This window comes from Equus quagga, chromosome 15, assembly GCF_021613505.1.
Source record: "Equus quagga isolate Etosha38 chromosome 15, UCLA_HA_Equagga_1.0, whole genome shotgun sequence".
Lineage (NCBI taxonomy): Eukaryota > Metazoa > Chordata > Mammalia > Perissodactyla > Equidae > Equus > Equus quagga.
In genome coordinates, this window is record NC_060281.1 from 28767550 (window position 1) to 28794537 (window position 26988).

A 26988-nucleotide genomic window follows, 5' to 3' on the forward strand; every position below is an offset into this window, starting at 1 on the left:
ACAAAACAAAGTCTGGTAGCTTGGCGGGGAAGGGTGAGGGGAGAGCTGCCAGGCCACACCCTAATCACCACCTCAAATCACCACCCCCAGGTCCCAGAGCCAAGCTCATCCTGGGGTTCCCACTTCAATGCCTTGACTCCATCTCTATGCTACCTCCTGCCTTCCCAAGTCCACAGCCCTTCTCAGTTTTCCTTGGCCCAGGACGTATCATGGAGATTGGTCCCCAAATGGAGCAGCTGGAACCTAGACTTCTGAGGGCCTCATCTGCTCCTCTCTTCTCATCCTCTCTGCTGAGCCCTGAAACCCTGACCTTTCTCCTTCTGGCCAAGGGCAGAGGGGCCGGATCCAGCAGGCCCCTGCCTAAGAGATACACCTTTGGGAAAGCCAAGGAGTTAGACTTTCCTTTGCCTTGTTCCTGTCTCTGCCCTATCTCTCACTAGACCCCTGACTTCTCCCCATCCCTGTCTTCCTGTTCTTACCCCATCCTACATTCCATCCTTCTGTTTGCTCCCTTCTGTTCCAACCTTGTGACTTTGCTATTCTAGCCAAATTCTTTCCTCTAATTCTCGGTGGGGAAACTGAGGCCCAGGGCATAGATGACTTACTCAAGGTTCCCTTAAAAGCCAAATGTAGGGTTAAGACTTTGAACCCCAACTCTAGGGTTAGGGTTAGATAGACCTTTGCTCCCCCTTCCATACCTACTCATTCTCTTATCCCTCTGGTTAGTTTTCCCCAAAATACTTATAGGAAAACTAGACTTGGTGAAAATTGGAGGCCTAGAAAAGTCAAAGAACCAAAAGAACTCAGAAACTGATGTTTGCAGTCCTGGTCCAAGTTTCACAACCTCTTCTTCCCAAGGAGTCCTCAAAGAGGACCCTCACAGGTGACTGGACAGATGAGTAGTGAGGTCTTTCCTTGGCAGCTACAGTGGTAGGAGAAGTGGCCAGGGGTAGGGGAAGGGCCCAGCAGGATCAGGGTTTAGAGGCCTGAGTTGGGAGCAGAAACCTATAAGCCTGGTCCAAGGATGGAATGTCACTGGGTTTGGAGGTATCTCTAGTAAGGAGGCTCTCCTAGGTCAATGGGACCTCAGATAATTCATCTGTTTGTTTAGGTGGGGGGTGGGGAAGCAACCTAGCCTGCTTTTCTGGGCATCATTTCTCTTGCTTCTCTTTCTTTACTGGTCTTCTATTCTTCTAATCTCTTATTTTTGTTTTGGCACCAGAGAGAAAGAATTTGGGGAAAAACCCCTGGGTTCACATCTCAAACCTTTTTTCTGCTATAGGCTTCAGTTTTTCTACTTGAGGAAGAATCTGACATGGTCCCAGTAATTTTCCAAAATGATACAGACCAAAGTTGAGTTTAGTTCCCTAGAGATTCTCCTATCTCTGATCCAGCTCCTGGGGCAAAGGAGATCAGGTCGCAGCCTCAGAAGTGAGGAGGGTGAGCCTGGAGATTGAAGGAGGAGCTGGGAGAAAACCAGCCTTTAAGGATTACAGGCTCCCCAGGGCACAGGGAAGCACCAGCAGCAGCATCGACAACATTCCTCTCCTTTATTGAGCACCCACTGTGTGCTTAGGATAGTACAGGGCTCTCTACACATGTTCTCTTATAGTGATTCACTCAGCACCCCTCTGAGTGGGATATTACTATCCCCATTTTAGAGATGAGGAAGCTGAGGTTCCCATAGACTAGTTGATTTGCCAAGTTGAAGGCCCCACAGCTAGTAAGCAGCAGAGAGACCCAAGATCTGTCTGAAGCTAAATCACCTTCCCAACACACTCCACCCTCTGCAGCTAAACCTGCTATTGTCATCTCCTGGCGCTTGCCCTGGGAGCACTTTCTAGCAGCATCTCCTCCGACGTTTTTCATCCAGCAGCAGGATTATTTCATTTCAGCGCCCAGTCTCAAAGGGGAGGCTGACCTTGTTCTCTATTTTGTGGGAATGCAGCTTTTTGATCACTTTCCTCTCCTTGCCTGGGAAATGGGAAATGTTCCCCACAAGACACCCCTACCCACATCCCTCTCCCTTGCTTACCCAGACAGTTGTGTCCGTCATGTGCCAGGTGGAATCCATCATAGCAGGTGCATCGGTAATTGCCAGGGATGTTGACACAGTCGTGCACACAACCTGCATTATCCTCTCGTTCACACTCATCCACATCTGTGGGCAAAGAGGAGCTGAGACAGCTGGACCCACCTGCGTGCCCCCCACTGTCCACCCCCGTGCTCCTCCTTGTGGTGGTTTTTGTAAAAAACATAACCTGCATGTGCGTGCGTGTGTGTGTGTATTTACAGTTACTTTCATAGCATACAAATAATTTTGTATTTTGTAATTCTCAATTAAACTTGTCATAAACATTTTCACGTTTCTACCCAGTCTTTCTAATTACCACTGTACATGGTTGCAGAATATTCCATTCTGTTGCTATATCATAATTTATTAATCCTTTTTCTCTATGGTTAGATTTTTTTCCCTAAGACTGGCACCTGAGCTAACAACTGTTGCCAGTCGTCTTCTTTTTTTTTCCCCTTCTTTTTCTCCCCAAATCCCCCCAGTACATAGTTGTATATCCTAGTTGCAGGTCCTTCTAGTTGTGGCATGTGGGACGCTGCCTTACCGTGGCCTGACGAGCGGTGCCATGTCCGTGCCCAGGATCCAAACCAGTGAAACCCCGGGCTGCCGAAGCAGAGCACGCGAACTTAACCACTCGGCCATGGGGCCGGCCCCAGATTTATTCCATTTATTTTACCAGCATAAATAATGCATCAAAGAACATCTTCTCCCATATATTATTTTGTTTCTTTGAATTTCCTTTGAATAAGTCCCTGAGAGTAAAAATTCTTGGGTCAAAGGATAGAAATACCTTTTAAGATCCCTGCTAGGTATGACAAAACCACTTTTCAATTTATAATGTCACCAGGAATTAACAAGTGTACCTTGTCCACTAAAGTCTTACCAAAACTGAAGGTCATAAATTTAAAATAACATCTCAAGACTGCTTTAATTTGCGTTGCTTTAATTATAAGCGTAAGATGTGTTTGTTTATGATATGAATTTCCCCTGGGGTAAACTGTCTGTTCTCATCCTTTGTGGGCATGGTATAAGGGTCTCAGGATGGAAGTTCCAACATCAGGGAACCTCAGGCTTTAGTCCCATGATTCTAATCCCCCACCCAGCCAAGCCGTATGGCTGTGAACTACTCCCACCAGGGCCTCAGTGAACCTATATAGTGCCTTTGTGCTAATTAGAAAATGGCACCCTCTCTGGGAAGAAACAGCTTCTCCTCCAACCCTCATCCCCATGCCAGTGTACTATGGCCAGCTGAGGGCAGTGGCACTGGTTTCCCCTCTCCAGCAGATCCCCCTTCTTCAGATGCCCTTGCAGCCTCACCTTTGCAGTGTTTACCATCCCCTGTGTAGCCAGACTTGCAGATGCACTTGTATGACCGTGGGGTGTTCTGGCAGATAGCATCGATGTGGCAGCTGTCCGTCCCCTCCACACATTCGTCCACATCTGGCAGGGACAGAGGAGGCACATGAGACCCTCTGTCGGTGCCTCCCTCTCCTCTAAAATAGAGACAGTGATCCCTCCAGAAGCAGGTGCTCTCCCACAACCCTCTGACTTCACAGTGGGCTGACTCTGTAATTTCAGGAATTCAGAAAGAACCCCCCTTCCCTTCAAAAATACTTAATCCACAATGACAGCTAAAATTCCATCATTTGAAACACTCCTCTTTGATTTAAAAACAAAACACCCTTGGACTGGATAGCACACTTAACTTGATTAGAAATATTCATTCTAGTGTGAATGTTTTCCTTTCTTAGGAGCAGGCTTAGGGGGTGGGGGAAGAAAAAAGGCAGGGCAACAGTGGCCTCTGGGAAAGTGGCAGGGTCCAGCAGCCATTGGTAATTAAAGGAGGAAGGAAGGGAGACAGGGTATCTGAGGAATCCTCATCTCCCTCACAATTCTGCTTGAGACCAGGCCTGCTCTCACTTGCCCACCATGGCGCCAAGAATCTTTAGAGGAAAGAAGTTCCATGCTGGAAGATTTTCCTTGGCCCCTATGCTGTCAACAGCGGAGGGACCAGGAGCTGGCAGGGCTGGCACTAGCAACCTGAAGCCTGGTAAGTGCAGCCCTTGTGGCTCTCCAGCTGTCTCAGGCAAGCCCACCCATCCTGCCTCCCTGAGCGCTTTCATCTCACTCCAGGTGCTCTCTCTCCTGGCCCTTGCTCTGACACCAGGTGCTAATCACAGAGCTATGCTAAAGGAAGAGGTCTCCCAAGGTCTAGCAAAAAGGATGGTTCAGAAAGGACATAGGAAAGAGTCATTTATCATCTTGGGCAAGAGTCCAACTTTTGGGGCAATGTTATGATGCCCAGAAATCTGAAGTGAAATAAGGAAAAATGTTTCATTCAGTTGAAAATGCTTTATAAAGTGTGTTTGTGAAAGGTGCTATGCTGAAGGCTGTGGAGGCTCAGAGGTGACTCAGCCCAGCCAAAAGAAGAGACAACTAAGTAACGTGAAGCAGGATGGGGTTGAGTGCCAGGAAGGCATTAGAGATAAGGTGAGGGGGTCCCCAACTCTGGCTGCACATCAGTCAGCTCCCCTAGGAGATGCTCAAGCGCCACCCCTAGAGGTTCTGGTCCCCTCTGGGGTCTGGCCATCAGTACGCTTCTAAAGCTCGCCAGGTGAGTCTAATTGCAGCCAGGCTTCAGAATCTGTGTTCAAGGGAAGATCAGAGAAGGAAGAGACTATTCTGGCTGTGAACTGGGAAACTCAAGATAATGTGTAAGTAGCAACCTGCAAGTAAAATAAATGGGATTTGAAATCAAGACTAACTTCCAAGTGTGATCTGTGGACAGCAGAATTGCCTGGCTTTTGTTAAAATGCAGATTCTTAGGCCTTATCACTGACCTGTTGAATCCAAATCCTAAGGTGCTTGATACATTTTTTACTGAATAAGTGAATGACTGGACCAGTAATCGCTTCAATTTATAGACACCTATGAGTGCTCGCTGGAAACAGTTAACTGTCTTCTGCTTTCATATTTCAAGAAGTACTTCAAGGTCAGGACTGAAGCTTCCTGGGGCTAAGAAGAGAACTGAAATTTGGAAGAGTGCCCCCAAACACCCTGCCTCAAATCTCTCAGGCTTCTCTTCAGCTCTGCACTCTACTCTCCAACTCTCTTCAACTCGTCTGCAGCAGCCCACTACACCCAGTGATTCTAACTGCTGTAATTCACACTTCTCTCCACCTCACTCAGGCTCTGCAGTCATGCTGTCTGCCTGCTGGCCCACTCTGGGAAGTTATCCCAAAGCGAAAGAGTGGAGAAGAGGGGGCATGGAAGACCAGTTCATAAGAACTTTTCCAATTCTCCTATCTCTTCCTCTTTAGAATGGGGATGATAAAACCTCCTCATGAAAGGCTGTGAACAGTTGATGAGATAATTTGTGTAAAGTACCTAATAAAATGTCTGGTAAATAGTAGTTTACCCGTAGTTTCCATCCCAGTAGATGGAAGTGTCAGATAAGTATTAAATCACTGATTCAGACAGCAGATGCTCTAGGAATGTGCTAAGATGGTAGCCACTAGCCACATGTGGCTATTTAAATTTAAATTAATTTAAAATTCAGTTTCTCAGTTGCACTAACCACAGGCCAAGTGCTCAATAGCCATACGTGGCTAATGGCTACCACAGTGGACAGCACAGATCTGGAATATTTCCTACCTCATAAGAAGTTCTGTGAGATGGTACTGCCTTAGGAGTTCTCAATAAGGGATACCCCTGGACCTGGGTGGACCAAAAAAACTTCCTGAGGAGTGAGATCAAGGTTGAATTTTGGAGGTTGGATAAGCATTATCAGAAGAGGAAAGAGAAAATTTCAAGTGTGGTTAAAGGCATGAAGAAAGGCAAGGCACTCAGAGGTCCAAGCCCTCCTTCTTGTCCCCATATTTACACATGCCCTCCATGGTGGGGAAAAATATTTCTTAACTAGTTCCAATCTCTGAATGGCCTAAGGCTTAGTTTTATATGTTCTTGTCTGGTCCCTGGAGGAGGAGGGACTGGATGATCACCCCCTCCTCTGTGGTAACCTTTGTGAGTTTTAGAGGCAGCATGAGTCACTGGACAATCCCAGTGACTAATAATCATCCTGTTCATCCTGCTTTGAGCTCTCCTCCTTCTCTCCCTCTCCATCCCTTCCCCAGAAGCCAGCAGGGCCACTTGGAAACTCACCTGGAAGCTCCTTCTCTCGAGCCATCTCAGGGGTATACATGCCCGTCTCTGAATTGGCTGGTGCTTCACTAGCATCTGCATCAGGCTATCTGGGCTCCCAGTTCTTTCCTTTGCCTCCAATTCAATGCTTACCAGTACTAGAGTGGACCCTGATGCTGACTGCAGCAAACTAAGACTTCCTGGCAGGGCCTTTACACCCTTCCATCATCTGGGCTTTTCCCACCATCTTACCCCTCTTCCTCGCTCACTAGGCTTATCCCTCTTCAGCAAAGGGTCTCTGCTCTGGAAAACTTTATCTCCTCCCTATTCCCTCTACAACACCTAACCGTTCTACTACCCCTTTTCAGACATTCACACACGTCTCATTCTTCACATTTGAGATGCAATCCTCTCGTTTCTCTTCTGGCCACACTATGCCCAGCTTCCCAAATCTGGCTCAAAATTGTCTTCCCAAAAGCTCTTCCTGGTAAGCCCTATTCCTGGTGATTCCTGGGTCTAGGGCCTCAGTTTGCCTCAGCTCAACTGCAGCTCTTTCTGAGTTGCTTTGCTAATGCTCTAAAGCCATCTCATATGGCATGTTCAGGTTTCCTCACTTGGCTGGTCACTCACTGAGGAAGGGACCCTTCAGCTATTTGGATGGAATCTTTTGAAGCGAAACAGACCTAAAACAGAGCTCTGAAACAGGGCCCCAAATTATATTCAGCATCTCCTCCCTTTGCCATTCATTCTTTCAGAGCTCTCTCCCTCCACATCTGCCCACCCACAATTTGTTCGTGCAGGGATCCCTTCTACACCCATGGGCACAGTCTCATCTTAGCTCGTTCTCTCAGGGTGCAGGTGTCTATTGCTGACCTCACAAATGAGTGGATGCTGTTGGGCATGGACTGGTTTAGACCTGGTTGCACACTGGGATTCCTTGGGGACCTTTTGAAAACTGTGAGTGTCCAGGCACTCTCCTAGACCAGCTGCATCCAGATCTCCAGGGTGAGGCTGGGCTGCTGTCTGTCTTCCCTTCCCAACTCAGGTAATGTGAATGGACTATTTGCCCAAGCTGGGAAGAGACCAGGGGCAGCAATGTGACTGAGTGTTTGAGAAAGGGAGTTCTGGACTGATACTGTGTCACTTCAAATGTCAGCTCCACCTGTTTCTGTGTGGTCCTGAGCCAGTCTCTGAATTTATCTGCTCCCTCCTCTGTAAATGGGAATAATAATAATAGCACCTCCTCATGGGGCTGCCAAGAGCATTCAAATGAGTGAATACTTATCAAGTACTTAGCACTGTAATGCAGCCGTATAGTAACTGCTCAATAAAGTTTCACTGTTTTTATTCCTTTTCTCCAGCTTCTTCCTCAGTATCCTTTCTGAACCCCTCTCTCCTCCCTGCTCCCCCTTATCAAAGTCCCATTTCAGGCCTGGTTTGGGGAAATGCAGCACCAGGGGAGCATGTGATGGTAAGGGAATTGTGGGGAGACACATCCCTGAAGGTACCTGATCCACTGCCTACTCTACTCATGCTGGGAACTGCCCAAGGAGGAGGGTGAGGTGGGTGAGAGGCCAGTTGGGAACCAAAAAGCTGCCCTCCACAGTCCTTTGTGAAGGCCATCCTTTAGTGCCCTTAGCCCCACCCCAGGCACTGGGCTAGATCAAAAGCTGAGTTGGGGGAGAGTGGCAGCTGCAGAGACAGCACAGATGAGGCAAGACCTTCCTGCCTCACCCTCTCCTGGCATGAATGCACAGGTCTGTAGCTGCAATAGCTTTTCCCAGTGCCATCTGACATTTCTTCTGGATTTGCTTCAGCGCCTAGCAGAGTGCTCCATAAACTCTGCTAAATGTAGGGAGGAAAGGTGGGATGGGGGTGGGGGATACGAGGGTTAGAGAGCAGACCAGAAAGGGGGGATTATTGTAACATAGGCAGTCCTAAGATTCCCTTCTGAGGATGGGGAAGTGTACCCCAAAAGGGAAGCAGGAGGACTCCCAAGGAAACACTTCTTCTACTTCAAAATTTTGCCCAGGTCCAGTTCAGGAATAACAACAAGTGGAAATGAGTAGGACGGCAGGCTGCAGATAAGCAGACACCCCTAGGGTAGAGTCTAGCCCACCTTTACATTACCACAGTAGTTATCTTGCCTGTCACAGGGGATGGGCAAATTTGGTGGGCCCAATTTGGTGGGTCCAAAGCAGCCTGCCTGGTATCCCAATGTGTCCACAAGCATGTGACATCCTTCTTGCCCCAGCCAGGTTAACCTAGGATGTTTGTGTGCCTACCTCTATTTTCCTCTCCATAAATGCCTTCAAATCTCCTCCATCATTGAGGACCCGTTCAGATGCCACTAGTAGGAAGCTACCCGTGACTGTTCCAGCCTTCTCTGATCTGCTATCTACTCTTTCTCTTAAGTCCTAAGGCTTTTACAGTCAGGTTCTCTGATCGCCTGACCAATCACTATCTTGTGATGCCTTTTATATGCTACCTTGTACCATTATTTAATGTTTAATTTATGTGTATTATCTTCCTACTGAAGCTGTAAGCTCCCTGAGGCCATGGCTTCTCAATATTTGAAACCTATACATCAGCTGGAATAGAGTTAAGCATATTTATTCAACTATTGAACAAATAGATATTGAGCATTTGCAACATGCCAAGCACTGTGTTAGGTGCTGGGCATTCAGCAGTGAACAAGACAGACTAATATACTGAAGGCATTTAGTAAATATTTGTTAAACAGATGGGTGGATGGGTGGATAGATGGGTGGGTTGGTGGGTGAGTGGATGAGGTCCATATTTGTGGCATCCTCTCTGTTCTGTTACCACAGAGAAAAAGCCCACTTCTTTACTCTCCTATGACCCCACAACTGTTCTGGGTGGAGGGCAGTCCCAGGAAGTTTAGTCTTAAGTTAAGGGTAGGGAGACAGGAAACTCAGAGAAGGGAAGATACCTGCTTAAAGGCATCCATTTGGTGAAGCTGAGGCCAGAAGAAACTGGGACCAATAAATCTAGGATAGGATTCCTCAGGAATCCTATAGGATCCACAGCATCTCAGGGTTCTTAGATGTTATCTGAGGCTGCTCAGGCATCTCTTCAGAGCATCCTTGTCAGACAGATGCTCCCCAGCTTCGGTGCTAACTAACACCTGATGAAAGGGCGCCAGTGGCCACTTGAGACCAGCGTTCCATTGCTGCTCTTGGTCAGTTCCCTTATCCTTTCCTCAATGTTACCTCCCATATCTAAGTAACATCCAAAGTAGAACCAGCCCAGGCTTTGGCCATGACACTCTGACCTGCAGCATGTGCATGTGTACCTATGTTTGTGCACATCTGCTCTACCTCTAGATCAAAAGGGCAACTAGGGAAACTGGTGGAGCATGGCTTCCCAGCTCCAGCTTCTCAGGCTGTCTTCCCAATTTGGAACTGGACTGAGACTCTGTGACCTCAGCTGGAGCCTGGGCCCATCCTGAGCCTGGACAAAGCCAGGCAGGGGTGAGGGAGGCCTAGAGAGAGAGAGTCCAGGAGAGCACACAGATGACCCCAAGGGGAGGAGACAGAGCACTTTCTTCTTTTTAAAAAAGTACCCTTCACTGTTATACAAGCTTAGCCTGCTCAACTGAAGAGCCAGGAAAAGGAGTTGGTGCTTGGTGATTGCAGGGAGCAAGGCTGAATCTGAGAGCCTCATCACCCATCAGGGGGCCCTGATGAGTTTCTCTTTGAACTCCTACCTTATCCCTAATCCAGCTCCTTGCTCATTTGAATGTACCCCTAAATGGGCAAGAATTTTCTCCCTTTCAGTGTGGACTAAATCAACAACCCTGAGTCAGAGGCCTTTAGAGGATGGGTAGGGCCGTGGGGAGTGAGGGTGGGGAGGAAAGAACAGAACATTGGAGAGGGAGGAGCAGGGAGGCAGGCAGTGAGCAGAGGCAGGTTCTAGTTTCATGATTTCAGTCTTCTCTCTCCAAATTGATGGGAAAAAATAACAACGTAAACAACGATGATGTCAGATGATGTATAATTCCATTAAATGTGCAAAGTTCTTTCATGTAGTTTATTTCATTTGATCCGCAAATGGTCCTGCCTGTCATTATATAGATGAGGAACAAGCTCAGAGAGAGTATCTCAGGGAAGAACAATCAGCTAGTGCAGAGCCAGGACCTAGGTCTTCTGACTCCCAGTCCAGTGCTCTCTCACTACACACTGTCTTCTATAAACACTTGAGGGAGGAATCCATGCCTTAGTCGTCGTTGTGCCTCCCCCCACCCCAACTCAGCACTTAGTTCAGCATGAAGCAAACATCCACTACATAACCATGGGGGCCTGGAACTGACATTTGGATGTTCCTGGTAGGAAGTCAACAGTAGTCATGTGGATGCTCTGAGGCTTTGGGCATGCAGGCAGCAGGGAGGAGGGCAGGCTAAGTGGCAGGCAGGGAAGGAGGGTGGTGCACCATGGTGGGCACAGACCGAGTTGCAGTGAGGAAGGGGTGGACAGTGCGACATGGGGCAGGTGTCTCCTGCCCTTGGATTCACTATGCTGGGCCAAGCAGCTGGTTAGAAACAAAAACAAACACCAGGGATACAGGTTCCTGCTGTTAACAGCTTCAAACCGCCAGAGGAAAACTTCAAATAAATATAATTAGAAACTTGTAAAAACGTCCTCTCTGTAAACCTGCTCCCCAGGGTCCATCCTTTAAGCGCCCCTCTTTTCCTGCCCCCCCCCCCCCCCCCATGCCCACATATCCTGATACTCCACCCTCACCCAGGGATTCCTTAGATCTATTTCCTTATTCTGGATCTTCCTTCCAGCCCAGCAGCTCCTGCCCAGGTCTTTTCTCAGCTTGTCACCATCAGTGACCAGATGCAGACAGCCCATGGCCTGGGGCTCTGAAATGCAAACCTCACAGCTCTCTAGGGCTATGGTTACAGCCACAGGGAAACCATGGGCAAGAATGAGGGTCACAGTACCCTAATTAGGCATCACCATCCTGCCTGTGGGGCCAAATCACAGCATCCAATGGCAACTACAAAAGAGTGCCTTGGTCTGAAAAGAGGAGATGTCCCCACGGAAGGGAAACAGCATACAGAGGGCTAGTCTTGGAGTTGAGAATATATGGTGTGGGAGCAAGGACTGGGGCCCTGGGGCCTCGCCCAGACAGTATTCAGTTCCCAGAACACAAATGTTTCAGCTCCACTTCCCAACATTGTTGGATACACACACATTCACACACACAGAAACACATACTTGTTCTGCAGGGGCTGTTGCCAGGAGGAAAATACCCCACTTAAGGACACAGTAAGAACTATCAGGTACTTGAGGCCCCAGGATACTGGGGTAGAGGAAGAAAGGAAGAGTAGCCAAGTGACACAGACTTGGGCAGGGGGCAGTGGAGCAGGGCCCAGGGAGGAGAGGGCCTGAGATTCAGGTGAGAAGCCTGGGCAGGCCCCGCTGCAGGACTGAGGCTTGCTATAGTGTCTTTTGCCTTCAGCAGGAAGGATTTCGATGAGATGTGCAGAATCTGAGAGCTGAAAGGGACCCTATTGATACTCTAGTCCATTTTACAAGTGAGGAGGAGAATTTCAGTTATTTCCTCAGAGGCCTCAATCCTTAGGCTTGCATTTACCTAAAACCACTGGCACCATACTCCCCATCCCATGCCATTTGGGGCTGGCAGTATGTGGGCATGGGAGGAGGAGAGCAGCCAGTCTTGTGACAGAGGGGCCAGTGAGGAAGTGGGGAGGGTCCATGTCCCCTCTTAGCCCAGGCGACTAGCTCCTCTACCCCTCAAACATCTTTGGGTTGGTGGTTGTATCACTTTTCCCCCAAGGACCAGCAGTCCCTCTGTTTCCAGACTCCTGTCTTATAACTCAGCCTGAAGAAGCTGTCCCCAGGTCTGGGCCTCTTGTGGGCACTGCCAGCCTCAGAGCAGCTCTGTAGTTTCCAGCCCTGACAGGCACTCTTTCTTATAAGTGGTCATGTGCTAGGGGTACAGGACGTCAAAGGAGGCCCACACCCTGACTCTCGGGGACCAGAGCTGGGGCAAGGACTGGGGTGAGTTCAGGCAGCCAGCTCCTCCACCTCCATCTTCTCAAGAGGGTCTGAAGCCATCCATTCCCTTCCCCCACCCTCAGTTCAAGGCACTGGACCAAGCCATTCCACTTCTTTACTTCTCCAATGAAAACAAAACGCACATTGCCCCGCTTCCTTTTTCCTCTCACCGGAGCACTGCACACACACACACACCCTGAGTCATGCACACGCACGCTCACATGCTCCAGTGAATGCACACCTCGTATTCTCAAACTCACACCCAGGGCCGGCTCCTTTTACAACAGGTCCCAGCCACTCACATCTCAAACCGGTTCTCATGCTCTCAGATTCCTGCAGGTTTCAGAAAACAATCTCATTTAGAGGTTGCTGATAACTTTCTTCTTTCTCTGCCTGTAGTAATTCTGGCTTCCATGTCTTCTAGTCCCCTCTCTCTCATTCCACCCTGCAGAGACTCAAGGAGATGAGGGGTAAGAAGTGGAAAAGTTCTGCCCCAGTCCCAGGCTTTCCCCACTCCCTGGGGGGACATGTCACTGAGAGAAGAGAGGTCAAAGGGATTCCTGAGGAATTTCTAAGCAAGCAGTCCACCCCCCTTCTCTACGCTTCTGGAAAAATGAGGGGGGGGGGGTGCTTAGAGGGAATTGATTGAAGATCAGGCTCCAAAGAGTGGGGACTGACTCTCTCTCTGTCTCTCCCCAGTGTGGCCTGGATGGGGCATGGGCAATAGCCAGCTGCCCACGGGGCCACCCTCACCCGCTGACACGGTTATGGTTTTCATTTCATATTTTGGAGGGAGGGGCTAGGAGGAACAGTCCCCTCACTGTAAGAGCTGGCCACAGGAGCCCAGGGAAGCGGGGAGGAGAGGAAACAGCCACATTAAAGAGGAAGAGAGGGGTGGGGAAAAGAAAGAGAGAGACACACATACACCCAGACAGAGACCCGGAGAGACGCACCGAGACAGAGGGACACTGTTTGCCGCTAGATGAACGCGCTCAGTTCCAGGGATGGTGGTACTTGGAAACTCTAAATACATGACTTTATCAAAATTCTATCCCTAATGAGGAGAGAAAACAACCAGGTAAACTAAACGGCCAGGCTGGCTCTCCCTGAGCTTGCCCTGGGGACAAATTTTCCCCGGGAGGCCAGGAGACCTTTCCATTCAGCTGTAACCTGAGCCCTACACAAGGATTAGGTCTTTTTAACCACTGCTGCACCGACCCCCCCCCCCCCCCAGAAGAGCAAAGCAAATTAATGCTTTTAAGTTAACAATTATCTTGGTTATCCAGTCTGTCTACTTTAAAATACACAGGCACTTGAAAAACACTCAAAACCATGTACCCTCATGCTCACTCCCAGTCACACAACCTTACCCACCCACTCATCCACATGCAGTTCTCAAAGACACTAAAACATCTGTATTCATGCTTAACAACTAAGTAACAATAGACACAGACACCCAGCTATGTCATCTGTGGTTGACCGTGGTGAACCACCACGCACACTTGCACACACATGCACACACTCACCTGCACACTATAGGCTCCCTTCCTTGTCCCTCCCCTCCTCCCCATTCCATACCACTTTGGTTCATCCCTGGGGAATCTCTGGAGAAAAGGGACAGAGACTCAGATATCCCCAAAGGTATAGTAACTCTGTGCAAGATACTTGCCAAGAGTATTTGTATTTTAAAGACCTGCTAGTGCTTCCTTTAGAAGCATGTGGCATTAGAGGCGCACTTTCTGGCACTGGTGACAACTAGGGAGATGTTTGGGAGCAAGGGATGTCCACAGCATTCTGTCTATGGGGACGGCTGCCCTGCCTGGTCAGGACTTGTCCTTCCTGATTGGCCTGCAGATTTAGATCCAGAGACATCCCTCTAACCCAGCAAACTTGTTGTTAGGTGATCTCCAGCAGACCAGGTTGATAAGTTTCCTGAATAGCAGGTCAAAGATAGCTGAACTGACAGGCTTCAATCCTATGCCTGGCAAGACTCAGGGATCAGAAGCAAGGAAGATGCAAAGCTAACTGCAGCCCAATCAGAGCAAGTGTGGCCCGAATATGAGATAGCCAGTGAACAAAACTGTTAGTCTGTAAGTTCCTTGAGGGCAGGGGCCTCCACTCTGGCTGCATCCCCCTCCCCCCCACAGCACCCAGCAGGGTGGCTGATGAAAGAAGGAGCCCTGGAGTACCCTGGAGGGATTCTGAGTCCTTCTGTCCCTGAACCATGGGCTGATCTCCCAGGCTTGAAAGCCTTGGCTTGATGGCACCTGTCCCTTCAAGGTGTCTCCATCTGTCCTGGGAACCCCCTTGAATATACTACTTGCTCCCCCTAGTCTCACTAGGCCACTACAGACACTGGCTCCAACTTGAAAGAGGCCCTTATCTTGTCTCTAGATTACTGCATGAAATCTGTTCCTTCCTTCAGACTAAACTCCCTAGCTAATTCCATGTTATGAGTAAGTCAGCACGCACTACAAAAGCTAGCTTTGTTTATGAAAACACAAGCAAATCCACAGTGGGAGAGGGGCTGCTCCCAGGCTGGGGGTGGGAGTGGGCTGTCTGGAACTAGGACTGGAGAAGAGACAGTTTGGGGTTGGAAGGGGGAGGGCTGGGGTCTAGTATTTGACAGCTGAGGGTCTCTAGTGTTTAGATTGTGTTAAAGGACAGGTTGGAGGAAGAAGCGGGTGGTTGAAGAGGCAGTGTTTTGGGAGAAGAAGATGGCATTGATATAGCACCTTTCTTTTAACAGAGTGGGAGCCCATCCAGTATACAGAGCAGCTTAACAGCCAAGTGCTCAGGCTCTGGGATACAGCGACCTGACTGCCAGAGACTCAGGCTTCCCCAACTCCCAAGTTCAACTTTCCCTTCTAGTCCAGCCACCTCCACATCCCAGCTTAGCTTCAGGAGCAAAGGGACAATAGGCAGAATCATATCCTCCTGGGCAAAGCCTTGCCAGGAGGTGTTTTCTTTTTCTCCATATAAATCTCTTCCTGGGTGAGGACACGATGGGGGAAGGGTGTAGCAAGAGGTCAAGGGGGAGGGGAGGCTGTCCCCAAGAGCACTGTAGCCCACCAGCCTGGTTTCTGCCAGCACAGCCTTGGGACTGGCCAGGCAATAAGGCCTGGGGTCAGGGATGGGGGCAGGAGGGCCTCCCTGTCTCTCTCTCTTTAATTCCTAGAGGAATCTGTCAGAGTTCTCCGGCCTGGAATTTTACTTTGTTATTTTAATGCAATTCTGACCTGGATTTAAATGGAATTGGAAACCCGAGGCCTTAATAAATAAATATTATGATAAGAAATGAAAGCCATGCAAGAGGAAAGAGATTTCCCTCCAAAGAGGCAGAAACGCAACATTCTTGCTGGGAGCCAAAGTTGCAGAAGTTTTCTTCTCTTCTTCAGCCCCCTACCATCCAGTGAGAGCCGAGTTGGTTTATACATAGATCCTATTTTTCTACTGATAAGACAACTTCCAAATTTCTGTCCAACTTTGCGGGAGGGTTGGGGGTGAGGGGAAGACATACATAGCACGCCTGAAAAGTTTTCATTCTCTCAGTCTCTCCAGGCCAGAACTTAAGTTTCTGGCAATGTTTGAGAGAAGATTCTCTCCCATACTTTTGGAGGGCAAGAAGTCTTTCGAAGATGCTGGGGTGGCAGTAAAGTCGGGCAGGATTCTGAGGAGCGTGGTCACTTCTGGCCAGGGCGCCCCCCCCCCCCAAACTTCTCACTCATCCGTGCCGCCCCTAGTTCCTCTAGCCCTTGGCCCGGGGCGCAGCGCCCACAGGTCCGGTCCCCAGCCAGAAGTGCGGGTGCCCGGTCCTGACAGCAGCACGCTTCCCAGCACCTGCCCTAACCCCTCGGAAATCGCGCCCCCGCCCTCGGGCCCCGCAGCCCCGGCAGCCCCGCGGCCCCGCGCCCCTCCCTCCTTACCTTGCGCGGCTTTGCTGTGCTGGGCGGCGCGGGCGTGGACCAGCAAGACGAGCAGACAGAGCCCGGGCACGCGCCCCGAGCCCATGGCTGGTGGTACCGGCGGCCGGGGCCGGTTTCGCAGTCCCGGGAGGGCGGAAGCGGGCCGGGCCCCCGGGCACTAGAGGCAGGAGGGGAGGGGGCGTCCCACCCGGGCCCGGCCGGAGGCTGCGGGCGCTGGGCACGGACCGCGGCGCCCTCGGCGGGAGGCTCCAGATGCTGCCGGCTTCTCCCGGCCCGACGCCGGGGAGAGCGAGGCGAAGAGCACGACTAGGCTGGGGGCGCCCGGCGCCGCTGACGGAGGGGAACCCCCGCCCTCTCCAAGCCGGGCTCTGCTAGCGGCGGCGGCGGGGCTGCTCCGTATAATCCCACCCAATTCTCAGCTTCGCCCGGAGAGAGCTACAGCGGAGAGCGCGCAGAGCCCGAGCGAGGGACCTGAGAAAGGGGAGGGGAAACGCAGCGCCAGAAACACGCCCTTTCTGCCTCCCTTTCTTCCTCTCGCTCTTTCTCGGTCTCTCAAGCTCCGTCGCTTTTTCTTCGTCTTTCTCCTCCTCCTCCTCTTTCTCCTCCTCTCTTCGCTGCTTTTCGTTTTCTTCCTCCTCCCCCTCCTCCTCCTCCACCACCTCCTTTTTCGTGCCCTTTTTTCTTTCAAATGGGGCCTCGGCGCGGCGGCCGCTCCCCCTGCGCGCCCGGGCGCGGCGGCCCCCTCCCCAGGCTGCCGGGCCGCTGCCTGCAGGAATTTACAATCCCGCGCTGGGGGAGCGGGCCCAGTCTCCATGGAGACGGCTTCCCCGGGAGCAGGGAGGTCAGGCGCAGACCGCGCACAATCAATGGATCAATGCAAGCCCCGCTCGGCTCCAGACCAAACAGCACCGGGCTGCGGCTCGTCCTCTCTCGCCGCGGAAAGAGTAGGGGAGCTAGGGTGCACCCCCGCCCTCGCACGCGATGAGGGCCGTTCGACGCAGGTTTGCACGCACACCTCCACGAGGAGACAAAGAGAGTGCAGGGTGTCGGGGAGGCTGGGGCGGACGGGATCGCGCTGGCACTCAGACATGCCTGCCAACACAGCCTGACATGCGGGACACAGCCACATAGGACCTCGAAAAACTGAGAGCGGCTCCAACAACGGGCGGAGTAATGTCCTCCCAACTCTTAATTCCACCACACCCCAGCCTCTGGACTCAATCTCCATTCCTAGTGCTGAGCCCACTTTAATTGAGGACCAAGAAAAAAGTAGCCTTCCCCTAGCTAGAACTGCCGGCTCCAGGGCAGACTCCTCTGCAATTAAGGCCTCGGAGGTAGCCCACTGAGCCACCCTACCCGTGTAGAACTGGGCTCACGTGAAAAACGCTCTCATGAGCTCAGCACAGGGGCAAAAATTAACCCACAGAAACGTGCCTATGTGTGTAAACACAAAAGAGATGCATAACACACTTCTCCAAACCTGCCCTTGCAGCTTCAAGAGGTGGTCCTGGCCGGTCCATTCTTAAGCCTTCATCCCTCCAACTGCAGGGGCAGCAGAGGAAAGATAAATGATATTTTTTTTAAATAGGGGCACAGTGTGCCGACGGAGTAGTGTCCCTGAACCTGAGGCATTTACCAGCTGTGTGCCTTCTGTCCTTCCCTCCTAGGGGAATGAGGAAAGACCTCTGGAAAGGGCAGTATGGGGCTTTGGTCCGACTGAGGCCATGCCAGGCTCCAGAGAGTTACTTATGCTTCATTGCCAGTTTTCTGCAGGGAAGAGACCCAGACTAACATCGCAGAGCCCTCAGAGAACCCAGGAGGAAGAGACAATGACCAGAAACTCTCTGAAAATAACTCAGTTCATAGGCCTTTCACACTGGCAGCCCACATCAGCTGGGGTGGCAGGTGGACTTTGTCAGAGGCCTCCGTAGCCCCCAGGGATACGAACTGAACTCCTTCTTCCCTAGGGATTGGGTGGAAAAGTAGGAGGATGGAGACAGAGCCAGGGATTTGGGCTTCTTGTCCCAGCTATATCCTGGGATGAAGATTACTTTTGGGCAAGTCATATCTCAACTGGGTTCAGTGTCCTCACCTAGGAAAAAGAGAGTGGGTTAGCTCAGTAGGGAAAGGAGACAATGCCCTTAGGAAACCTGGGGGAGGAGCACTTGAGAGCTCCTGCCTGGGATGAAAGATGATGGTTGGGATGGGACCACGTAGATCATAGGAATGGTGTGGAGGCCACAAAAAGTTTGGGTCAGATGATCTCAGAAGTCCCTTTCAGCCCTTGTCACTCTAGGACTCCCTCCCTCCTTCATTCCATTGGCAAACTCCTCCCCTTGAAGCAGCTTTGCTTACTGCCACCAATTATGTGTAGGACTGGAGGACAAGTGCAAACTTGCCATCCTCTCTGCCCCAAACAAGAGAGTGGTTTTCAAAAAAAGAGAAAGAATTGGAGGTTGCCAGACAGTGCCTGATCCACATGGGGGCACAGGGAGAGAGCTGAGGAGCCCCCAGTGCAGTGAAGGGAGATTGCACTGTGCCCTGCTTTGTCTGCCTTGCTTTGGACACTGGTGTGAGCTCCTCTGGGTCCCTAGGGAGGAGGGCGCCAGCCCACCCTCTAAATCATAGGCAAGGTGGGCATAGAGGATTCTGTAGGGGCAGAGTAATAGGTTATCTCAGACCTTCTCTCCAGTTCAGTGGATTTCCTGGTCCTCTGGGTGTGGCCATTGCCCAGGTGTTGGGGGAGGGAGGCTTGAGTGGGTTGCCCCACCATAGCCGCTATGTCTCTGGGAGGCTCATTGTCTTTTACTTTAGTTTCCTCTTTCTTCTCACTTTGCCAGCCTTTCCTCTGTTCATTTCCTCTGATCTTCTAGGAACAGATGAGCTTCCTCCACATCTGGGCAGAACAGACAGTTATGCCCTGCTCCCCACCATCAAATCTGGTTCCAGGCCACCCCTCAGCCCTTCAAGGAACAGAAGCAGGGCTTATATCATTGGGCCACTGTGAATTGGGGTGCTGGTCACATTGCCGTATGCCCTGTCCACTTTGCAGGGACTCACAGCTGGACTCAGGAAGATGACAAGGAAGGAATGACGAGATGGCAAGTAGTACTGCAAAAGCAGCAGTGTATGCCGTACCCTCACTGGCAGGGGGAAAGTGTCCCCCGGTTCGCTGGGCTTCCTATACTCACCTCTCAGGCTGCAGTTTGCTTTTGGGCTTCACTTTCCTTCAGGGATGCTTCTAACATTCATTTTGTTCTAATTTATCCTGCAAACGTCTCGAGAGAGGACTGGGTTGGAGGGGCCATAGCTGATATATATCGGTTCTGATGCTGCTTAGGGACACCTCTGCCAGGGCTCCACCACACTCAGGGACTCCCCCTCATCTGCCAAGTCTCTTTCCATGAGCCTTTGCTTTTTCTTTCTGCTTCTCAGCTTCCCCATCTTTAAAACGAGTCCAGTGACCCTACTTTGACAGACAGTATGGTCTAGTGGAGAACTTGTACATGTTGAAACTAGACTACCCCAAGGTCAATGTCAGGCCCTACTATTTACCAGCCATCTATCTATTCTTGATGAGTTATTTCATTTTTCTGAGCCCCAGCGTCCTCATCTATAAAATGGGTATGGTCATATGACCTCAAAGGTGAGGCATACATCACTGTCTAACTACATGGACCCTAGAGTAAAATAAACCTGCAGTTCACATCTCAGCTCTCCTACTTTTTAGCTGTGTGACTTCAGGTAAGTTACTCAATCTCAGTGAGCTTCAGTTTCTCTTCTGACAAAGGGAATAAAAACACTTACCTCATAGGGTTACGGTGTTAATTAAGTGAGATAATGAATAGAAATCCCCTGGCACATAGTAGGTATTCAGTAGATGGTGGCTATTGTTGTTATTTCTACTACTTCTCAGGAGGAACAGAGGCCACAGTGTGTGATAGTAAAGGTATGATAGTGCTTGGGAAGAAGCAGCCTCGTCCCAGGCCAGACTTTGATGCCGCTATGTGTGAGCACAGCTGACCCCCAATAGGTTCCTCTCTGTCACACATTCCTACTGAGAGGGTTGCAAAAATGCCATGCATTCCAGCACACTGCTCTTGTCAGCAGCAGTTCCAAGAAGGAAACTCACCTGCCAGGTATCCGGAATCACTCTTTCCCTGCCACCTTGCAGTTCTACCTTGCCTTAAGAAGGCACAGACACTCTGAGACTCAAATTAAAGCTCATAGCTACCATTTACTGAGTGCTTTCTGTGTGCCAGGCACTGTACCAGGCACTCCAGCACAAGCCTATCAGGCAAGAATTGTCATCCCATTTTGTTGATGGGAAAACTGAGGCTCAGGTGGGTCAACCTACCCAGATGACTAAGAAGGGACAAAGCCAGGACTTGGGCCCAGGCCTGATTGTATACCTCCTTCATTCCCTACACTGCCTCCTCTGAATCCACAGAGACCTGACACATTCTTGTCGCTGTCACAATTTAATCATGTGGGGTAGGGTGAGGGCCACAGACTAGCCCCTTCACACACAAGAAGTAGTAGGGCAGTGCCCTTGGTCTGGAGGATCATACAGGAGTAGAATTTTAGAAGACTTTAACCATCATCTTTGATGGTCAGAGGTCACATGACTTGTCCAAGGTCACACAACTTATTTAAGAGGCAAAACTAGAAGCAGAATCCATGTCCCCCCCTGACTTCTGACTCCTGGATCAGTGCTCCTTAGCCAGTGCCCTCCGAGCTGCCAGTTTCCTCTCTTCCTCTTCCTGATGATTTGATTAGTCACCAATCCTTCCATCAAGTGGCATATGCTACTTATCTCACACCCTTCCCCCAACAAACACTGTCCTAGGCCCTCTAGGGTATACAAAAGGCATAAAAAATGTGATCCCTGCTTGAAGAGCTATATCAACACTAGTGTATGGTTCCAGACCCTTCTGTGTCACAAGGCAAATCCCCCAGATGCCCTGAGTCTTACTAGGAAAGTGAGATTTGTATATGCGAAACAGGATATTTGAATGCAACATCAAGCAATCCAGACAGAAAGTGCCATACAAAGTCAGAGGAAATACAAGTCTATCATCCAAGAAGACTTCATGGATGAGGAGGGACTTGAGGTGAATCTTGATGACACTCACACAGAAGGAAATAGATGGACTAGGTAGAAATATAAACAAAAATCAGCAATTGGTAGATGGAGAGAGAAAAAAGAGAATAGTCAGAACAACAACAAAAGAAATAGAAGCAAGGGGGGGTCATGCTGGGTCAGTGGACAGGTTGATCCTGGTGGGTCCTTGTTTCCCACCTGTCCAGGATGGCTCAGGAGCCATTTGGCCATATAGACAGAGAATTGGAAGTGATGCTCTCTCAAAGTCTGTTCCAGCCTTAGGATTCTAGGAGTAACTTGCTCCAAGGCCTTTAGTCTTGCCTTTACAGAGAGGTCCACTGGCAGCCCTGCCAGGACTTGGGAGACGTGTAACTTGGTCCAAGCTGCCCACACCTGTTTCAGCCTCTCCTCTGGCAGCTTGGGTGACCTCCTTGGCTCATCCTTGGCCCCTGATCCCAGTGTCCTCCCAGCCCTTCCTCTCTGCCCACTCCCACTCCTGAATCACTTTGCCACCTGCTTCCTCCCCACCTGCTGCTCCCTGGCTGCTTCCATGAAGGAAACAAAAATCTCTAACCTGCCAGTTGGCATTAACACTGATGTGTGGTTCCAGACCCCTGCACATCGCAAGGCCTGTCTCCAAACTGCCCTGAGCTTGTGCCCTGTCCCCTCCACACAGCTGCTCTTCCAAACTTTGGTTTCCCCTCTGCCAACCTCCGCCACCTTAATTCTCCAATCAACACCTTCAATGCCTATTTCATTGAGAAGCCAGAAGCCATCTGGTGTGAACTTCCTATCCCCTGCCCCCCTCCTTCCACTGCTGGAAGAGGGGTCCCTCATTTTGGCCAAGGCCAATCCCACATACACGTGCAAGGATCCCATCCCCTCTCACCCCTACAGGAAGCTGGCACTGTCAGTTATCCCCTTCATTTTCTGAATCTCTCACCTCAGCTACTCCTCCTATAAACACTGTATAACCTGCAACATCCTACCTGCAACATCCTACAGCAGAAACAACAAACTTCCCCAGACCCTGCTGCCTCTTGTCCATCCAGGCTTCTGAACTTCTAGAAGTATGCCTGCCCTCGTCTCCACTTCACTGCTTCCCTTCACCCCTCACCCTAGTGCCGTCTGGCCCAGCCCCCCTCTGACATCCCTCCACTAGGTCTCCAGTGACTTCCATATCTCCATATCCAGGGCTGCCTGCCAGTCATCTAGCCCCACCTCTCTGCATCATCAGAAGCCTCTGAACCTTTTCCTTCCCCTTCTTGCAGCCCTTTAGTCCCCCGATCTCCTGCTGGCCACTCTCCCTCCACTGGCTTCTTAAGTGCTTCTAACTTGGCTCTTCTCACTTCTTACACTACGTGACCTCCTTAGGGACTCTCACCCAGGAACAGCAAGGGTGTTGGAAAGAATACTGGCTTTGTGGTCAGACAGTTCTAAATTTAAATGCAGCCCCATCAATGAGTGAGCTTGAGCAAATTTCTTCACCTCTCTGAGCTTCAGCTTCCTCCTCTAGAAAATGGGGAGGATACAGTTCTGACCTGGGAGGTCAGCGGGTTACTGCTGATAAGTTGTATGGAAGGTCCAGCTCAAAGTAGGTGAACAGTTTGCCCCACGTGGTGAGGGATTATGGCTCCAACTTCCACCAATGTGCTGAGGACTCCCAAATCTACATCCCTAGTCCCACTTTTCTTCTAGCTCTAATTCTAGATGTGTGATTTTCAGATCTCCATCTCTAGTCAGTCAGCCAGCCCTGGTGGTCTAGTGGTTAAGGTTCAGCGCTCTCACTGCCACGGCCAGAGTTCATTTCCTGGTCAGGGAACCACACCACCTGGTTGTCATGCTGTGGTGGCTGTGTGTTGCTGTGATGCTGAAAGCTATGCCACCAGTATTTCAAATACCAGCAGGGTCCCCTATGGCGGACAGGTTTCAGAGGAGCTTCCAGACTAAGACAGACTAGGAAGAAGGAACTGACCACCCACTTCTGAAAAAATTGGCCATGAAAACCCTATGAATATCAGTGGAACATTGTCTGATATAGTGCCAGAAGGGGAGAGGATGGCACAAAAAGACCAGGCAGGGTTCCCCTTTACTGTACCCAAGGTCGCTAGGAGTCGGATCAACTCGACGGCACTAACAACAAACCTCTAGCTCTCTTCTCTCTTTTCTATCTAGTCCTATATTTCTGCCTGCTTATAGGTATCTCTGTGGTATTTTTAAAACCTCAAGCTCAACCAACCCTCCACCAAACTCATTGTTCTTCTCAACACTCTCCCCAGACCTGTCCTCTTCCTGTCATCTCCATCTTGGGGTTAATGACCCCATAACCCACTCAGCGGCCCTGGCTGGATTTCTCAGAGTCTGTAAGGACTCTTTCCTCCTCCCCCATCTAACAAACCACCAGATCCTGAGGGTGAAACTTTTGAAATCTCCTTCAAATTCATTTCTCCTCTCTACCTCTGTTGCTGCTGTCTCAGCGCAGACGCTCATTGTGTCTCCTGTGGACCATTGCCTGACCGGGATGAGTTCCAACTCCTTACCATGGCATATCTGGCCCTCTGTGCCAGTCCTGAGCTGTTCTCTCCAACGACATTTCATGTTTCTCTTCTAATCTCATCATCACTACACCCAAGCCACACCATGCCTGGCACATACCATGTTCTTGCCAGCTGGAAAACCACCACCACCCCTCAAGATCCAGCTTAAATGTATCTCATTTATGAAGTCTTTTTACTGCTTGCAGTTTGGTGGTCCTGATGGCCCTGGCCATGCTGTGCTGTAACAGTCTGTTTCCCTTCACTAGTCTGTCAGACCTTTGAAGGCAAGACCCGTATTGGTCACCACTGTATCCCCAGCCCCAAGCATATGCCTGGCACATAGATGTGCTCAATGAATGTTTGTTGAATGAATGAAGGAATGGTGAGCTCATGGGAATCCCAAAGAGAGGAAGAGCATCCCCTGGCCTGTCTCGCTGCCCCCCACCAGCCTGAGAATACTTCAGGTTGCCTGAAAGACTGGTGGCAGCAGAGGGCGTTAAATGGAGGAGCAGTGTGGACACCAAACTGAAGAAAAACCACAGAGATGCAGGGGGGCTACAAGGGGACGTTGGCCAGAGACTCTCAGATTCCAGAAGAGAAAGATGCAGAGCTGGAACCTTCTAAGCCAGAGCTCAGGATCTCCCCAAAGGTTTGGAGAACTGCCCATGGCAGCCTGATTGAAGCAGCCAGAGGCAGGAGACCAGGGAGAGAAGCAGTGACCAGAGGCGTGGGGCCAAAGTGGATGGGGTGGGGTCCACAGGCAGCTACGATCTGAACCTTGGGGAAGCGGACTCGGGAGGCAGAACCCTCACCATCTCCACTCCTTCATTGAAGATCTTTCCTATCAATACTTAAAATCCCATCATTAGAGGATCATTCCTTCGAGCTAAACCTTGTCTTCCTCAGGTCTGAAACACAACTATCCCTGTGAGAGAGGGTGACAGGATTAGGCCTTTGCCTGTTAAAGCTTTAGTTATCAGTTGAAGGCTTAATCAAGGTGTGGCAGAGGGAGGGCTCTAGGGACACTAATGAACTTCCTAACTTTGCTGAGAGCTATTCAACTTTGCTCCTTCTGCCATTTCCTTGTGGCTCTCCTCCCCCAGATTCCCACTGGGTTCCTTTCCCAGAGGAAGAGAGGGAGAGACAGGAGGACCTCTCCATCCAACAGTATAATTCCTATGGGTATCCTGGGTTAGAGAAAGGATGGGTGGAGGTATTGGGGCACAGTTCAGAGTATTCATGAACCAATTCATAAAGTGAATTGCTGTAAAACAAAACTCAGTTCCCCAATAGCTTCTATTATATTTTCCAAGAAGGGCTCCCTATGAATTCCCAAAGGGCTCAGAGGCTCTCCCATGAGAGTCCTTTTAGAAGAGAAAGCCTCCAGCAAGGAAGGGCTCAGAATGTTTGCCAGCTGCGTGCTTATGCTAAGTGTTGATATCCTTACAAAAGTTTGCCTCGCTTGTTTGGCAAGAGGCTCTCCCTTCTTCATGCCACCTCTTCTCCTCTGTCTTAGGTGGAAAGCTGTTTTAGGCATCATACAGAGCTGGTTTGGCAAAGCTAAGGGGCATCACAGCCAGGCTGGGTTTCCTTGGTGTCCCATTCTGGTCCTACAAAAATCAATCTGTGAGAGGCTGCAGCACACTGGAGGAGGACAAGCCCTGACTCTGACTCAGGGATGCTGCTACCCTTGATCAGCCTAGGGGCTACTGAGGAGAGAGAGAAACTCATTCTGCTCCTCTTCTGCCCTCACTGGCCCCTCAGGCCTTGGTCCAGTCCTGCTGGGGATTGAGAAATTCCGTTGCTTCTCTTTGGCAGACCCAAGCTGTAATGCTTCCCTTCACCAGTAGGTGCCGCTGTCCAACATACCATCCTCCAGCCCTTTGTGAACTTCTGAAATCAGGCCTGGGGGAGCCTACTTAAGGAACACAGTGCCTCAAACACATTTGCAAGTGAAACTATTATAAATGACAAACACCCACACCGATGAAGTTAAGATGTGTGTGTGTTTCTTTATGACCATAGATTCAATTTTTAATGTTTGACATTCATTGTGCACTTACTATGTGCCAGGAACTTAAAGGATATGGAGATTCAAAGATGACATGATTCCTCCTTCCAAGTTCATAATCAGATAGGAGAGCGAAATTTGCACTTAAATAATTAGAATATAAGGCAGAACATGGTAAATGCCGGAATATAAAGGTGCCAACATAAAATTCTAATCAGTGCATAAAGGAGACAGATTAATTCCAGCTGGAAGCTTGGGGATGCCTCAGAGGAGGAGAGGGTTTAAAGATGACCTCAAAAAATACATAGGATTCTCATACATGGAGTTGGGTGAAGAGGGCAGGGGCATTCCGGGTGGTGGAAATGAGATAAGCAAGGACTTGCGGGGAGGAATGTCTATAGGGAATTAACAATGTGGATCAACTAGAGACAGATGTTTAAGGGGGCCTGGAGGAAGATGTAAAAGGTGGGATGGGCCAGACAATGAAGAGTCTGTTTCCATCTAACGCTAAGGGGTTGACGTTGTTGCATAGGCTGTGGGAGCCCTGATGACTTCAAAGCAAGGCAGCAGCATAGCCAGTTCATGTCATGAATCGGCATTATACACTCTGGGCTTTGTGTACTCTGCTGGATTTCTTCACTATTTAGCAAATTTATTTCATCATGGATGCAAGAAGACAACAGAGAGGAGAAGGGGGGAAATGGGATACAAAAAAGGGAAAGGTAGGGAAATAATGGATAGAAGGAAAAGAAAGATGGGGAAGGAAGAGAGGGAGAAAGTGCGAGAGGCAGCAGGGGGAGAGGCAAGGCAGACAGTGCACTGGGAGGAGGCTCTGCTCCAGGGCTGTACCCAGGGAGCTGTTTGGGCTTCTCCAGGCCAGCGGCTTCTGGCTCCAGGCCCTGGCCGACCACAGAGGACAATGTGAGGCGGGTTTGTTTGGTGATGTGTTTTCTGCTGGCTCTGTTTGTTTGTTTTCTGTTTTTCTGGCAGTGGACACGTCTGGGGTAGAGAAGAAGGAGCAGGTCAGGGGCGTGACTGGCATTGACAGTGGTCCCTGGGCCAAGCTCTGGGCTGGTGGGATCCTTTAGTGGGGGCTTGTGGGCTTTGGAACTGGACTTTTGATGTCTCTGGGAAGGGCCTCTGTGT

At 50.2% G+C, this 26988-nt stretch overlaps 2 protein-coding genes across 10 annotated transcripts in view; one reads left to right on the forward strand and one right to left on the reverse strand.

The window, feature by feature from the left end:
• The window catches only part of TCP11 (t-complex 11), a 132676-nt gene that overhangs the window by 25829 nt on the left and 79859 nt on the right, over positions 1-26988 (forward strand). The window lies entirely within an intron of this gene.
• The window catches only part of SCUBE3 (signal peptide, CUB domain and EGF like domain containing 3), a 109226-nt gene that overhangs the window by 20924 nt on the left and 61314 nt on the right, over positions 1-26988 (reverse strand). For 3 of the 5 annotated variants that reach the window (XM_046641410.1, XM_046641413.1, XM_046641409.1), the window contains exons 1-3: positions 16191-16749; positions 3392-3514; positions 2036-2161 (exon numbers count right to left, since the gene is read on the reverse strand). In XM_046641410.1, the coding sequence (XP_046497366.1) occupies positions 2036-2161; positions 3392-3514; positions 16191-16275 (334 nt within the window). In that variant the 5' untranslated portion in view covers positions 16276-16749. Of the gene's footprint in view, positions 1-2035; positions 2162-3391; positions 3515-16190; positions 16750-26988 lie in introns of those variants that run through there. The other 2 variants (XM_046641411.1, XM_046641412.1) reach the window with 1 other exon arrangement.